This window comes from Microtus oregoni, unplaced genomic scaffold (assembly GCF_018167655.1).
Source record: "Microtus oregoni isolate MIOR12 unplaced genomic scaffold, Mior012 000025F_ref0000491, whole genome shotgun sequence".
NCBI classification, from domain to species: Eukaryota; Metazoa; Chordata; class Mammalia; order Rodentia; family Cricetidae; genus Microtus; species Microtus oregoni.
In genome coordinates, this window is record NW_024543084.1 from 19,047,539 (window position 1) to 19,060,721 (window position 13,183).

At 45.9% G+C, this 13,183-nt stretch overlaps 1 protein-coding gene across 1 annotated transcript in view; it reads right to left on the minus strand.

Annotated features, from left to right (window-relative positions):
• The window catches only part of LOC121462708 (complement C5-like), a 103,586-nt gene that overhangs the window by 24,572 nt on the left and 65,831 nt on the right, over nucleotides 1-13,183 (minus strand). Inside the window, exons 23-28 of the mRNA XM_041674536.1 lie at nucleotides 10,199-10,288; nucleotides 8,463-8,675; nucleotides 7,910-7,985; nucleotides 5,115-5,274; nucleotides 3,603-3,698; nucleotides 1,196-1,367 (exon numbers count right to left, since the gene is read on the minus strand). Of these exons, the coding sequence (XP_041530470.1) occupies nucleotides 1,196-1,367; nucleotides 3,603-3,698; nucleotides 5,115-5,274; nucleotides 7,910-7,985; nucleotides 8,463-8,675; nucleotides 10,199-10,288 (807 nt within the window). The remainder of the gene's footprint in view (nucleotides 1-1,195; nucleotides 1,368-3,602; nucleotides 3,699-5,114; nucleotides 5,275-7,909; nucleotides 7,986-8,462; nucleotides 8,676-10,198; nucleotides 10,289-13,183) is intronic.

The window sequence follows — 13,183 nt, forward strand, 5'->3', positions numbered from 1 at the left end:
CCCCCATCATACCCAGCAGCAGTCGTGTCCTTTCTTTCCTTTTTCTTTCTTTCTTTTTTTATTCAGACTTCATCAATGTAGCTAAGAGAAAATGAGATCCCACGATACAGTGTCCTCGTCTCCATTGTAGGAAGGCACACTCGCTGGAGAGCACAGACGGCTGATAGATGCCAGAGAGCACAGACAGACGGCTGACAGATGCCGGAGAGCACAGGCGGCTGACAGATGCGGGAGAGCACAGGCGGCTGACAGATGCCGGAGAGCACAGACAGACGGCTGACAGATGCCGGAGAGCACAGACGGCTGACAGATGCCGGAGAGCACAGACAGACGGCTGACAGATGCCAGAGAGCACAGACGGCTGACAGACGCCGGAGAGCACAGGCGGCTGACAGATGCTGGAGAACACAGACAGGCTGACAGATGCCGGAGAGCACAGACGGCTGACTGACAGACGCCAGAGAGCACAGACAGGCTGACTGACAGATGCTGGAGAGCACAGACAGGCTGACAGACGCCGGAGAGCACAGGCAGGCTGACTGACAGATGCTGGAGAGCACAGACAGGCTGACTGACAGATTCTGGAGAGCACAGACAGGCTGACTGACAGATGCTGGAGAACACAGAGAGGCTGACAGATGCCGGAGAGCACAGACGGCTGAGAGCGGAGCAGCAGATAGCAAAGCTGGGACTCAGGACTAACTGACTGGACCAAGCCCCGTTCCCCTCTTTTTCTCTCCCTCCCCCCTCTGCCTCTGTCTCTCTATTCCTCCAAACCCCACATGCTCAGAGAGTCTCTCAACCAAGGAAAGGCACCAAAAGCCCAGTTCTACATTCTTGGTGGCTACTGCAGCTTCCTCCCCTGAAGTTGCCAGCTGCCCAAGTCCCTAAGAGCTCAATTTTAACCATACTTGGATACAAACATCATTACCCCTCATCAACAACCTAGAAAATCTCCCTGTTTTTGTTTGTGGGCCCGGCTCCTCCATCTTCCATCTCTGGGACTGGAAAACTTACCCTGGAGGTGTTTTGTTCAAATAAACAGGTTTTTCAGTTTGGCTTGAGCTGGCTTACTGTGTCGACAGAGAAACCCACTATTGGGTGGGTGGGGGCAGAAAGCCTGATGCCCAGGATGCAGACTCTCTGTGTTTAGTCAGCACCTGCACACTGAGCAGCGGTGTGTGATGAGTCCTACCTTTAACCGAAGCTTCCCTTTTCAGGGCTGAGACAATTGAACGAAATTGCGGGTGGTTTTTGTCTCCTAGGGAAAGAGCATAGGTCACGATGGCCAGTGTGAAGGTGCTCTTGGACGTAAGGGCCTTTGCAAGCAGGAAGGAGTCAGCTTTAGTTAGTGCTGTGTCGATTTTCTGGGAAGAAGAACAGAAGACAATTAACTTTCTTTCTTCAACATCAGCCGGTAAACTGACGGGAGCTGTACTGAGATTGTGGGAAAATTGCTGTGTGTGTGCGCGTGCATGCGTGTGTGCATGCGTGTGCATGTGTGTCTTGGGGGTATGAAGACCCTGGAGACCTGTGTATACAATCAACAAAGCAAATCCTTTACAGAGAAGGGGTGGAGTCTATCTCAGAAGAAACCACGTGGTTGTACAAATTGGGCTATGCTTTCTGCCACTGAGTTCCTGTTTGCCTTGAGAAGTTTGTCCCTTGAGTTTCTCACTCCATCACTGGACCAACCCCTGAGAAGAAGCGACGGTGTGGACAGGATTTTCATTCTGTGTCAGCATAGCTGAGACAGTCACATGTTCCAAAGGGCCATAGCAAAACAGAATAGAACCACAACAGTAAAAGGACAGGAGCAGCCAGAGCTCTCTGCCCCTCACAGTGCTTAGGAAGAGTCCCTGCCATGTGCCGAGGTTGCCAGAGAGCCTCGATAAATGACAAGCCTGGCTCATCTCACTTCTGACCTGAGCCTCCTGTGGGCAAGACTGTCAATCCGCACCCAGACCACTGGGACCTGTTCGTGTTGATTATTTTCTCTTAAATGTGTGCACCAATGCTTATGAATGACCCGAACAGAAGAAAGCTTTTGTGGCTCTCGTTCTACAAATTCTCTTTGGAAGCTGAAATCCCAGCCCAGTTCTGTAACCTGATTTACAGGACCAATCAGTTGACTTTGGTGTTGCAGACAGGACTGCTTCACCTCGGAGCAGAGCTCTGACTTCAGCCTTTTGTTGTCTGTGTTAACCTTTGGAAGCTTCTGTGACATGGACTCCCACTGAACCTGGGGCTTCCTAGTAGGCAATATTGGCTGCCCAGCAACTCTCAGGGATCCTCCCTTCTCTGCCTTCCCAGGGCTGGGATTGAAGGTGCGGTCATGTCACAGCTAGCTTGTTATCTTCATGCGGGGGATCTGAACTCAGATCCTTCAGTGGTAAGCACTTAGCTGACTGAGCTATTCCCTGCCTTCCACACCGCGAAGCCTCTATGTTATTTTAAATAGGTGTGTCTTCTCTTTACTTCCTTAGCTTCCAAGCAAACAAAATAATAAGACCCAAAGAAGTAAAAGTGTGATTGGATTCTGGGGAGTCTCTACAACGCTGAAGGCAACAGCAATGCTCACATCATAGAGGAGATAAGAGTGGAAAGCTAGGGACTGGAGAGATGGCTAAGCAGGTGGAGAACACTGGCTGCTCTCGCGGGAGATCTGAGTTCGGTTCCCAGCATCCATATCAGGTGGCTTACAGTCACCTGTAACTCCAGTTCCAGGGACCTGATGCCCTCTTCTGGCCTCTAAGGTGGACATACAGACAAGCAGGCACACACATATATGCACAAAAATAAATTTTTAAATTTAAAAAGCAAGGGGAGCAAGACATATTGACTCATTCTCCCGTCACAGTCCCAGGTACTATCCTGGCTCTACGATTTAGCAATGGTGACATTGAGCAGCGGGGGTCACCTACCTTTAAAGTCAACTCTGCCACCTCTTGGTGAATCTACAGGTTGGACTAGGTGCCAGAGACTCTGTCACGGTTATGAAACCCTTTGATTCTGGTCTTAAGGTTACTTTCTTTTTTTTGTTTTTATATATTTTTTTAATTTTATTTTTGTGTTAAGCGCCTTGGAATTGGAGTTAAGATGACTATAAGCTGCCTTGTGGTGTTGGAAACTGAACCTGGCTCCTCACAAGAACAGTGTGTGCTCCTAACTATTGAGCCATCTCTCCAGCCCCAGGATATTTACAGTTACAGTGGTTAGTCTTGTTTCGTGTAGCTTAGCAGTTATGGTCTCAAAATAGACGTCAGTTAGAATTGTTTTGTTTTGTTTTGTTTTTTTTTTTAAAAGATTTACTTATTTTGTTTTCTGTGTTCTGTCTGCGTGTATGCCTGCAGGCCAGAAGAGGGCACCAGATCTCATTACAGATGGTTGTGAGCCACCATGCTCAGAACCTCTGGAAGAACAATCAGTGCTCTTAACCTCTGAGCCATCTCTCCGGCTCCCAAGGTTACTTTCAAGAACGTGTAAAGCAGTGAAAGAAACATCTGAAATGAAGCGGACTCTGACAGTGAGCCCCCACCCCGCAGCTCTCTCCCCTTCCCCAGTGCACCCTCCCAAGTGCGGCCAAGAGAAGTGCTTCTTACCATCAGGGGGCAAATGTCCATAGCCTTTCTAATTCCTATCACAGAAAAGGCTGTGAGATACAAAGCGTTCTCCTGGGCTTCCGCAGGCAAAGTGCCCTAGAACAGACAGCGCAAACGACATTTTAAAAGTGAGATGATCTAGTCGTCCGAGTCTCTCTTGGAGCCACCTCCATGTGTCCACACCGTGCACTCCAGCCGGATGCTTGCGGTTTCCCAACAGCCCTGAGGTTTTGCTGGTGCCTCCCTTGGAGCGTCTCCCCATCCTCACCTGCCAGCTTTACCTCATGATTCATTACCACGTTCAAGTTCACCCTCTTCAAGAGCCTCTTAACGGACCATGTCCGCTAGGAGGCATCTCTTAAGGCAGGGGTAACCCAGTGCCAGGCTCACGGGGTCTCCAGTGGAGCTGATCTACCTCCCCACGTACAGTCTAATTCTCTTTGAATGGACTTTAATCTCTCTCCTCCTTTCTCCCTTCTCTCTTCTCTTCCCATTTCTTCCCTTCTCTCAACTCTGGAATTTAAATTTCCAGGCATAATAGTTATAATAAAAGTGTTCAGTGTTGCTCGCCATCAGAGCAATTCAGACATAACCACAGGGAGACACTATCTCACACAGTTGCCACAGAGATGACAGAAGGACAAGAGGCAAATGTGTACCATCGCTGGGAAATTAGCACAGTCGCTGTGAGACACAGTGCAGAGTCTCCCAAAAATTAAAAATGAAAGTACCGAGATAGCAGTTCTACTCCAGGGTCTATATCCAGGAGGAAGGAATTCGGACCTCAAAGACACATTTGCACTTCTGCATGCACTGCAGCAATGCTCATAACAGCAAGATTTAGAATACACACACTCACATACATGTGCACACACGCACAAACGTGTACACACATTTTAAAACAGGTTTTATGTCATAAAGACAAACAGTTTGGATGAAAAGGAGAAATAAATTAACTCTGAGGAAAGATCCAGACACGTTTCTGGCCCTCCTCTGTCTCCCAGGAGTCACACAGGAATTTGGTTTTTCAGTTCCTTTAATCTAGACTTGGTCCCCTGCTTCCAATGAAACTGGGTTTGCCTTTCACTACAAGGATTGCACTCTTGAAAATCCTTCTGTCTGACTTGTCAACCTGGTACCATCTACAGTCATCAGGAAAGGAGCAGATGAAGGCTGTCTAGATCAGGTTAGCCTGTGGGCATCTTTGTGTGTAATTATCTTGATTATGCTAAGTCGAGGTGAGAGGACAAGCTCCCGTGGGCAGCATCATCCCCTGGGCTACGGTGAACTGAGCACCAGCATGTGGACATTCACCCTCTTCAGTGCCTGCTGCCATGAAAACCTTGAGCTGAACACCTCCCAAAATTTGCTTTTGTTGGGATATTTTATCACAATGAAACTACGACAATTATATATTTTTTTCTTCTCTTCTTTAGTCCCCATAATACGATGGGAATAAAATGGGAGTCTGTAAATAAAACCAGTGCTAATTTACACATTTGATTGCCTTACCTGTAACTTTACAGGCATGTATTGGGAATTTTCCTGGAAAGATCCATTTTCCAGCTGACACTTCTCAATCAGCCACAGCAGAGAATTACAGATTGAGTTTTGGTCCTGTTTCATGTACTTGGCCACTTGCCCAAGGACTCTCAAAGCGAACGCCGATAACCTTTGAAACACAATCATACAGACTTTAGAACACAGTCTCCCTTGCCTTCCTAGTTACATAGTGTGTCTTTGCGTGCTTTTCTTCTTTAAAAGACGGTAGAGTGGAAGACACAGAGTTCCAGAGTAAGCCATCCTTTTACATGGCGACAAGAGAGGACATTCGAAAATCGGCAAGACTTTCAGTCAGGAAATGTGAGCAGCACCCAAGTGATCATGACACTGCTAGCTAGTTCTCAAAACGTTGATGCTGGTGAGAAAAACCAGAACAAAGCAGATGACAAGTTGAGTTAAAGGCCACGGAGGGAGGCAAACAGCTTTGTGTCAACGCTGATCGCTAAAAGTGAGAGAATGAAGTGCAAAAGCATGTGGCCGAGCCTCCTGGGTCTGAGCTGTTTGTCTCCCTTCTGTTAAGCTCCGCCATGGACTCAGCATCTGCCATCTGATCAGGAAGATTTAGGATGTCACCTATTTAGCCAGAAAGACCAGCCCACCAGCATGTACCCCAGACTAACCGTGAGGACAGGAGTCGTGACCTCGCTAGATGTCACTAGACCCTCTGATGTCCTTAAGACTCTCCTGTCTCCTCATCTTAAAATTTTGTTTTAACTTGTACTTTTAAAATGTATTTTAAATGAAAAAATTTCAAGAGCAAAAAGTTTTCAAAAGTCCCAAAGCACAGAAAAGCAGCTAATAAAAGAAAATCTCCTTTGTATCCCCTTCCATCTTCCGACAGGCATCTGCTGCTTCCAGCTTCCATGCTTCCAAATAGTTAATGGAAGTCTAGACACTCCCAGTCTACCTACCAATCCCATCACATTCGGTCATCAAGATTCGTATCTTCCTGTCCTTGGGGCTATCTTATTTAATACCTTTTGGTGATCTTGTGGTGATCGAGGCAGAATCTTGCTATGAATGCCCTGTGAACTGAGGCTGGGCAAAGAACTAAAAGCCAAAGGGAGGGGCTGAAAAACCAGCTGATGATTCTGAACTCGTGGAGGATGGGGATTCAGTGAGGGGACAGGAAAGCACGTTTGAGAAAGAGCTATGGCTTTGGAATGCGTTGTATTTAGAGTTCTTCATGTCCAGACACCTCGAAATGCAGCCCTGTGGCCAGGAGAGAAGTTAGGTCTCCGGGCATTGATTAAAGACATTGCTCAGGGATCCATTTACACAGAAGTGTGGAGGTCACAGGCAAAGATAAGATTGTGCAAGAGAGATCACAAGAAACAAGAGGCCAAGGCTGAAATTCTGGAACATCTAAAACTCAGTGATTGTAACTTGCTGGGCATGGTGGCTCATGCCCACAGCCCCAGCACTATGGGGACAGAGCCGGAGAATGGATGCAATCCAGGCCAGCTCTGAATAATAGGTTTCAGACCAACCAGGCTACATAGAAATAATCGGTCAAAAAGCACTGAATTATTGCAGAACTCAGGAAGGGCGTCTTATGCAATAGATGTTATGAGGTTCTTGGCACACTGAAGTCTTCCTTTATCTTCACTCTTTGGGGCCATCACCTTGTAATGCAGCCCTGCTTTGAACTTCTGCTCCTTCAGTCTCTTCCTCCCAGGTGCTGGGACTATACGTCTGCACCACCATGACCAGCTATCTGATTTTTTTTATATGTTAAAATTAAGTATCTTCCAAAGGGAAAAAAATAAATAAAATTAGGTATCTAGTCAAAGTAGGAGGACATGCTTGACAACACTGCTGTGTAAATGTTTGCTTCATCTATACTGTCTTTCCTTAGATGATCGCCATCACAGAAGCTACCCCTCAGTGAATAAATTCTTATTGAAGATACAAGGTCCTTGGAACACGTGGAGCCACCCAGATACAGATACAGATGGGAAGGAGGAAAGGAGACGATCAGGGTAGGGTTCAGAGCTGGGTGCAGTGGTTTTATATAGAAGGAGACATTATTAAGACCTCATTAAGAAGGAAACTTCCAGTAAGTCCCCGAGGGAAATAAGACGTCTGGTCTTGCCCAGGAAGGAGCATTGCAGACAGGGAGGGGTCAGTGCAGAGACCCCGAGGGGAAAGTCATGTCTGGTCTTGTGTGTTTGAGAAAGGGCTTTCGTGGAGCATGAAACAAGATGGATGAGCGAGGGAGAATTGAGCAAACTGTGGTTCTCACTCTGGATGAGCTGAGAAGCATCTAAATGGCTTGGAGTGGTGAGGTCACTCCAGCTTCCACACCGAGTGTAAACTCAGGGGAGCAAAGTCTGAAGCCAGAAGGATGAATAGAGAGAGGGCTGCCTTACATCAGAGTGCTGAACTTGGGGAACAAAATCCAGGCTCTCTTTGAAGGAGCAACCACACCAGTTAACTAGGTCAGATCTGGGCTGTAAGGGAAAGTGAGGTGTGTGGAGGGGCGTCAGTCAGAGCAATAGGAAGGGACGTACGTCACTAGGGACGTCATTCTTATTTATGAGTGTGTGCACACATGACAAAAAGAGAAACTGTGGAAGTCAGTTCTTGCCTTGTAACACGTGGGTCTTGGTGATAGAATTCAGGTAGCCTGGCTTGGCAGCAAGTGCCCTTACCCACAGGGCCATCTCCGTAATCCCCCGGCCGTTATTCTTAGTGAATGAACCAGCTACTGTATGAGAATATGAGAGAAGTCTGTTACTCACCAGGTACTGGCACTTCCCCCTTTCCACATGCTGTAAGAATAGTCACTGTTTCTGTAGGACGAGATGCTCACCAGCCCTAAGGAGGACCAGAAAAAAGAACACAGCGTGTCACTTACAGGAGTGCTGGGTCAGTCCAGGGGCTGAGCCCTCCTGCGTGTGAGCCGCTATTGTGGGTTCTGTGGCCAGTACTCCCAGTTTCTCATAGGAAGTCTCATACTCGAGTTGGGGATCAAAGCGAACGTTCTGCTCCCATTCAAAGAGGAAGGGAGCAGTCCTCGGAGGATTCTGGAAGGTAGGGGTTCTGCTTCCTGGCCAGGCATTTGGTGAGTTAAGCCAGAATGCCTCAGAAAGAATTTATCTCATGACTTTTTTGTTGTTGTTGCTAAAATTCTTTTACAATTAATCATATATATATATACACACACATATATACATATATATATATGTATATATATACATATATATGTATGATTCATAGTAATTTAAATATTTCAGGAAATAAAATATTTGCTTTAAATCTGTAAGATGACATATAAAACAATTTTTTTTTTACCTTCTCTCATTTTTTTCTGCAGGCTCTGTTTCCTAGCTAAGGAATCAGGATAGAACATGTTCCAGTGGCTTCCCGCTTCCAGGTAATGGAAGACATAGAACACGGGGACAACACTCATGATCTCTGCCTCCGCGCTCCCACTAGGCAGGTGGGTCAAGATGTCGATGCCTTCCTTACTCAGAACTGTGGACAGGAACTCCCCTATAAGCAGTCCTGAAACACAAAGAGACCCAAGTAGACACAAACACTCTTTACCAGCTTCCAATAGTGTGCTCTGAAGAGGCAATGACCACGGTCTTCATTCTTCCCTATAAGCAGTTTATCCTGGAAATGGCAGGAGAAGGCCGGATTTGATTGTGAACATGGGCTTTTGGTGGTAGGCAGAGTGATACAGCGAGCACATGGTGCATGGTCAGGTGCAGACATCGCAAACCATGCTGCCTGATCCTCAAACGAAGGAGGGTAAAGAAGCTGAAGAGGAAAGGCGCGGACTTCTGGAGCCAGAGCAACGCTCTGCAAACGTGGGCAGATCAGTTTCTTATGTATCTAACATCAGGACTGCACATGGTCAGAAAGGCCCTTTCTAGTGCTGGTGTTCTGGGATTCCAGCATTTGATCTGAGAGGAAATGTAGCCAGGATGTTCTGTGGTGTTGGTGACGAGTGACTGCACTATAGAGAGAGACGCCTAGGGGAAATCCAGCAAAGATTCTTCAGTGTGCACACCCTGGAGGGTAGAGATTCCATGTCCTTCCATCTGCTGGAACCTAATGCACAGAGGTGTTGGTGTTGGAAGGTGGGGCTTTTCTGGAGTGGGTGGGAGTCCTTCACCTCACCTTTGACATTTTGCCCTTTTACCCTTAGCTGTGTGAGGATGCCATGACAGGGCAATGGCTGGAAACGCAGGGAGCAGCCCTTGCCAGGCACTTCATTACCTTGATCTTGGACAAGCTCCAGAATGTGAGAACGGAGAACCTGTCCTTTATAAATTACACAGACTTTGATATCTCGTTATAGCTGTACAAATGGGCCAAGCAACCCCAGGACTGATACTTGGAAGGAGAGCTGGTGCCCTGGGCCGTTTGTAGGTTGCAAAGTCTTCAATGGGGGCAGGACGGGCTGCTGAGACTGTGGGACGTTAGGTGTTGAACTAAGTAGAGAAGTCACTGGGATAGAACCCGCCCCCACAATCAGAGGAGAAGAGCTGCCAACTAAAGCGGGTGAAGGGTTGGAAAGTAATCAGGTGTTTGAAGTCGAGGACACTGGAAGACAAGGTTCTATCAAAAGCCAATTTATATGTGTAGATGAAGAAAAATAAAGAATAATCACGAATATATTTGATTTTGGTTTGAAGCACCCAGTTATAAAAAATAAAAATGAGATTTATAATCAGACAGAGGTGGCGCATGCCTTTAATCCCAGGACTTGGGAGGTGGAGGCAGGTGGATCTCTGTGAGTTAAAGGCCAGTCTGTTCTACAGAGTGACTTCCAAGACAACCAGGGCTACACAGAGAAATAGTTTCAAAATCCAAGAGAAAGGGGCGGGGGAGATTTGGTCCTGAGTTGCTCAGACTGGCCTACGCCTTACTATGCTGGACTTCAGTTTCTGACTGCCCTCCTTCTCTGTCTCCCCATTCCCAGGGCAGGGATTATAGGTGAGCACCACCACACTGGGACTTCATGCACACCAGGCAGCCACCCTACCAACTGAGCCTCATCTCTGGCCAATAAAATTTACCTTTTACACTCAAAATCCTTTTAACACTGGTTTTGGGGACCAAATCTAATGGTATCCTGTATGGGAATTCCTTTCGTCTGTTTGCAATACCTGTAATAATAATAATAATAATAAACAATTATTAATAAAACATATTTGTCCAGAGTTCTTAAGGGAAAGAACTATTATTAGATTATACATCTACTAACAAAGAAAATTTCAAAGTAAAACACATTTATAATAACAACATTAAAGTTTTAAAAAGAGAAACAATGGCGAAGGATTTCAATCAAACCCTAGGCTTGTAGAATCTCCTTAAACAAAACACAGAATGTGATGCAAGATTCCTGGTCTTTAGAAGGCATGAATTAAATATGCTATTTCAACATTGCCCTCTAGGGAGAGGTAGCATGTCCAAATAACTGGAACATAATCTTGGGCTGTCTGCACACTAGCTCCACTGGGAAGTATGACCAAACGTTCTTCCTACTTCCCCACCTAGCTGGACTGAAACAGTTTTCTCTATGCACACAACTCCATGGTTTCAGAGTGCCAGTGTCAGAGAATTTTAAATTATAGCCTCTCTCTGTTTACTATAAAATTTGTACATCTTATGATTAACACAGAGACTCATGACTGTTCCAAGTGCTAAGAGAAATTGACTGTAGGTGCAGGCCAGTGATGGGACATCTATATTCACCCCAGCTCCTATCTCAGGGAAGAGGGGGAATGGAGAATGTAAGAACCAGAAGAAGGGGAGAGTCCTGTGACATGGAGAGAGAGAGAGAGAGAGAGAGAGAGAGAGAGAGAGAGAGAGCGCTGTGACATGGAGAGAGAGAGAGCTGTGACATGGAGAGAGAGAGCTATGACATGGAGAGAGAGAGAGAGCTGTGACAGGCTTTCTTCTGGCTGTGACATGGTTGTTGAACATGTTAACTCATCGTAGCTGTGGTAATCTGCTCAAGATCAAAGCAGTTTAAATGTCTAGCATGGCTGAAGGAAGCGACCCTGAGGCTGGATGTTTAGCCATTTCCTCCTTTATCAAAACATTCCATCCTGCACAGACTTTCTTTAAGTAGGAAAGTACACTCGTAATAGCTTCAGGAAGTCCCTGAAAATGACCAGACTTACTAGGCACGTACCTGCCAGAGCGAGTAGAGCTAAGCTGCAAAGAATCTGCAACAATACCAGATGGTTGGAGAAGAACGTGGAAGAAGCAGAAACCAGGCAAGCTGCTTGGAAGAGGATTAGACCGACTGAGGCACCTGGAAAGTGCCTCAACTTGCTGAGCTGCCTGTAGGCTGTGCAGTGTACTCCCAGATGTGGTGAACTGTTACTCATGATGGGTGTCAGAGGCCATGAGCTGTGCAAATATACAGCATACCACAACTGATAATTCAGATGTCAACCCACCAGATGAGTGACTCTGATGGACATTAATCCTGTCCAGGCAAGGCCTGGAGGACAATCGACACTGGAAACTGTTGTTTCAGTTTTACTAAAGCATCTTGTTGTCTCCACAATACCTGCATTGTAATCTCATGTGATGTGTATATGTAATCTCAGGATTATGTCTCAATCTTGTGGGCACATATATCTGTGGATGGTCGGGAAGGTGACTTTTCATTTAGCTATATAATTTTGATATATAGAAAATACACTAGGACATACTTCATAACTAGATCCATCTATTCCCACAGCAAGTGTAGATACTTAAAAGCCTGCATTGTTCTTTTGCTCAGATTAACTGCACACAATTAGCTCACTTTTACCTCCGAGTAAGTTCAAACTAGACTAAAGGCTTTGTGTAAATGGATCATAAGTTTAAAACCTTACAGTTATGGTCAAGGTCCAGAGTCTCAGATGTCAAACCAAAGTTGCTACATAAAGCACCCTAAGAAAAGCATGGCAATTCTTCGCTTGCCAAGTCTGCTGACAGTAGACCTATGTCTCAAACTTGGTCACTGGGCATTGTGCTCCCCTGATCCCCAGTCTGGTCACAGTCTTACATTTGAAACCTTGGAATCTTGTGTTGCCATGGAAATGACTCAGCTTTCTATCCTAGGAATATGCTTTTAACTAATGAGAGTAACTCTTGTAAACTTTGTTTTATTGTTTCAGAAAAGCATGTGTGAGAGTTCATTCACTCTCAGAAAAAGTCCTTTTCTCTTGCTGTTGTGTCCATTCTGAACCCTGAAGAGAGTCTTGGGGCTGGACCCCAAAGGCTCTTATTAGGGGTGGTCATGGGCGATGGCAGCTGTCTGTGAGTCATTTCTGCTCCTGTCAGCAACCCGTTGCCCATATTCCTGTAAGTAACCCCAATAAACTCATTGGTTCGCCAAGTTGGAGTTTGGTGGTATCCATACTTTGGTCTGTTGTGGATTCCCTATGGTGAATGAGTAAATTGTGTGTGTGTTTGTGAGAGAGAGAGTCACCCAGGGAAGGTTTTGTCACATAACAGGTCTACCCATTCCTGAGGAGCTATTGGCAATTGATGGCTACTAAGGGAGGAAGTGTCTGTTCTCTCTCTCTCTCCTTTCTTTTTCTTTTTTCTTTTTGGTTTCTCAAGACAGGGTGTGTGTGTGTGTGTGTGTGTGTGTGTGTGTGTATGTGTGTGTGTGTGTAGCTTTGACTGTTCTCGAACTCACTCTGCAGACCAGGCTGACCTTGAACTCAGAGCTCTGCCTGCCTCTGCTTTCTGAGTGCTGGGATTAAAGGCGTGCACCACTCAGCTGCATCAGTTTTCTTTAGGGAGCTAGACACTGGTAGGTTGCCCATACCCTGATGACCCTGATGACCTCATACCCATTAATATATGGTCAGCACTAATTGGATCCAATGGGCTAAAATCATTAAAAGTCATTAAGTAATAAAAATTTAAAAAGAGGACATGAAATTGGGAAGGAGATGCTTTGAGTTATGTTGGGTAGTAGAGATTAGCTATGCTCAAGATATATTGTAGACATGTGTGACAATTTCAAAGAATAAATAAAAATATTATTAAAA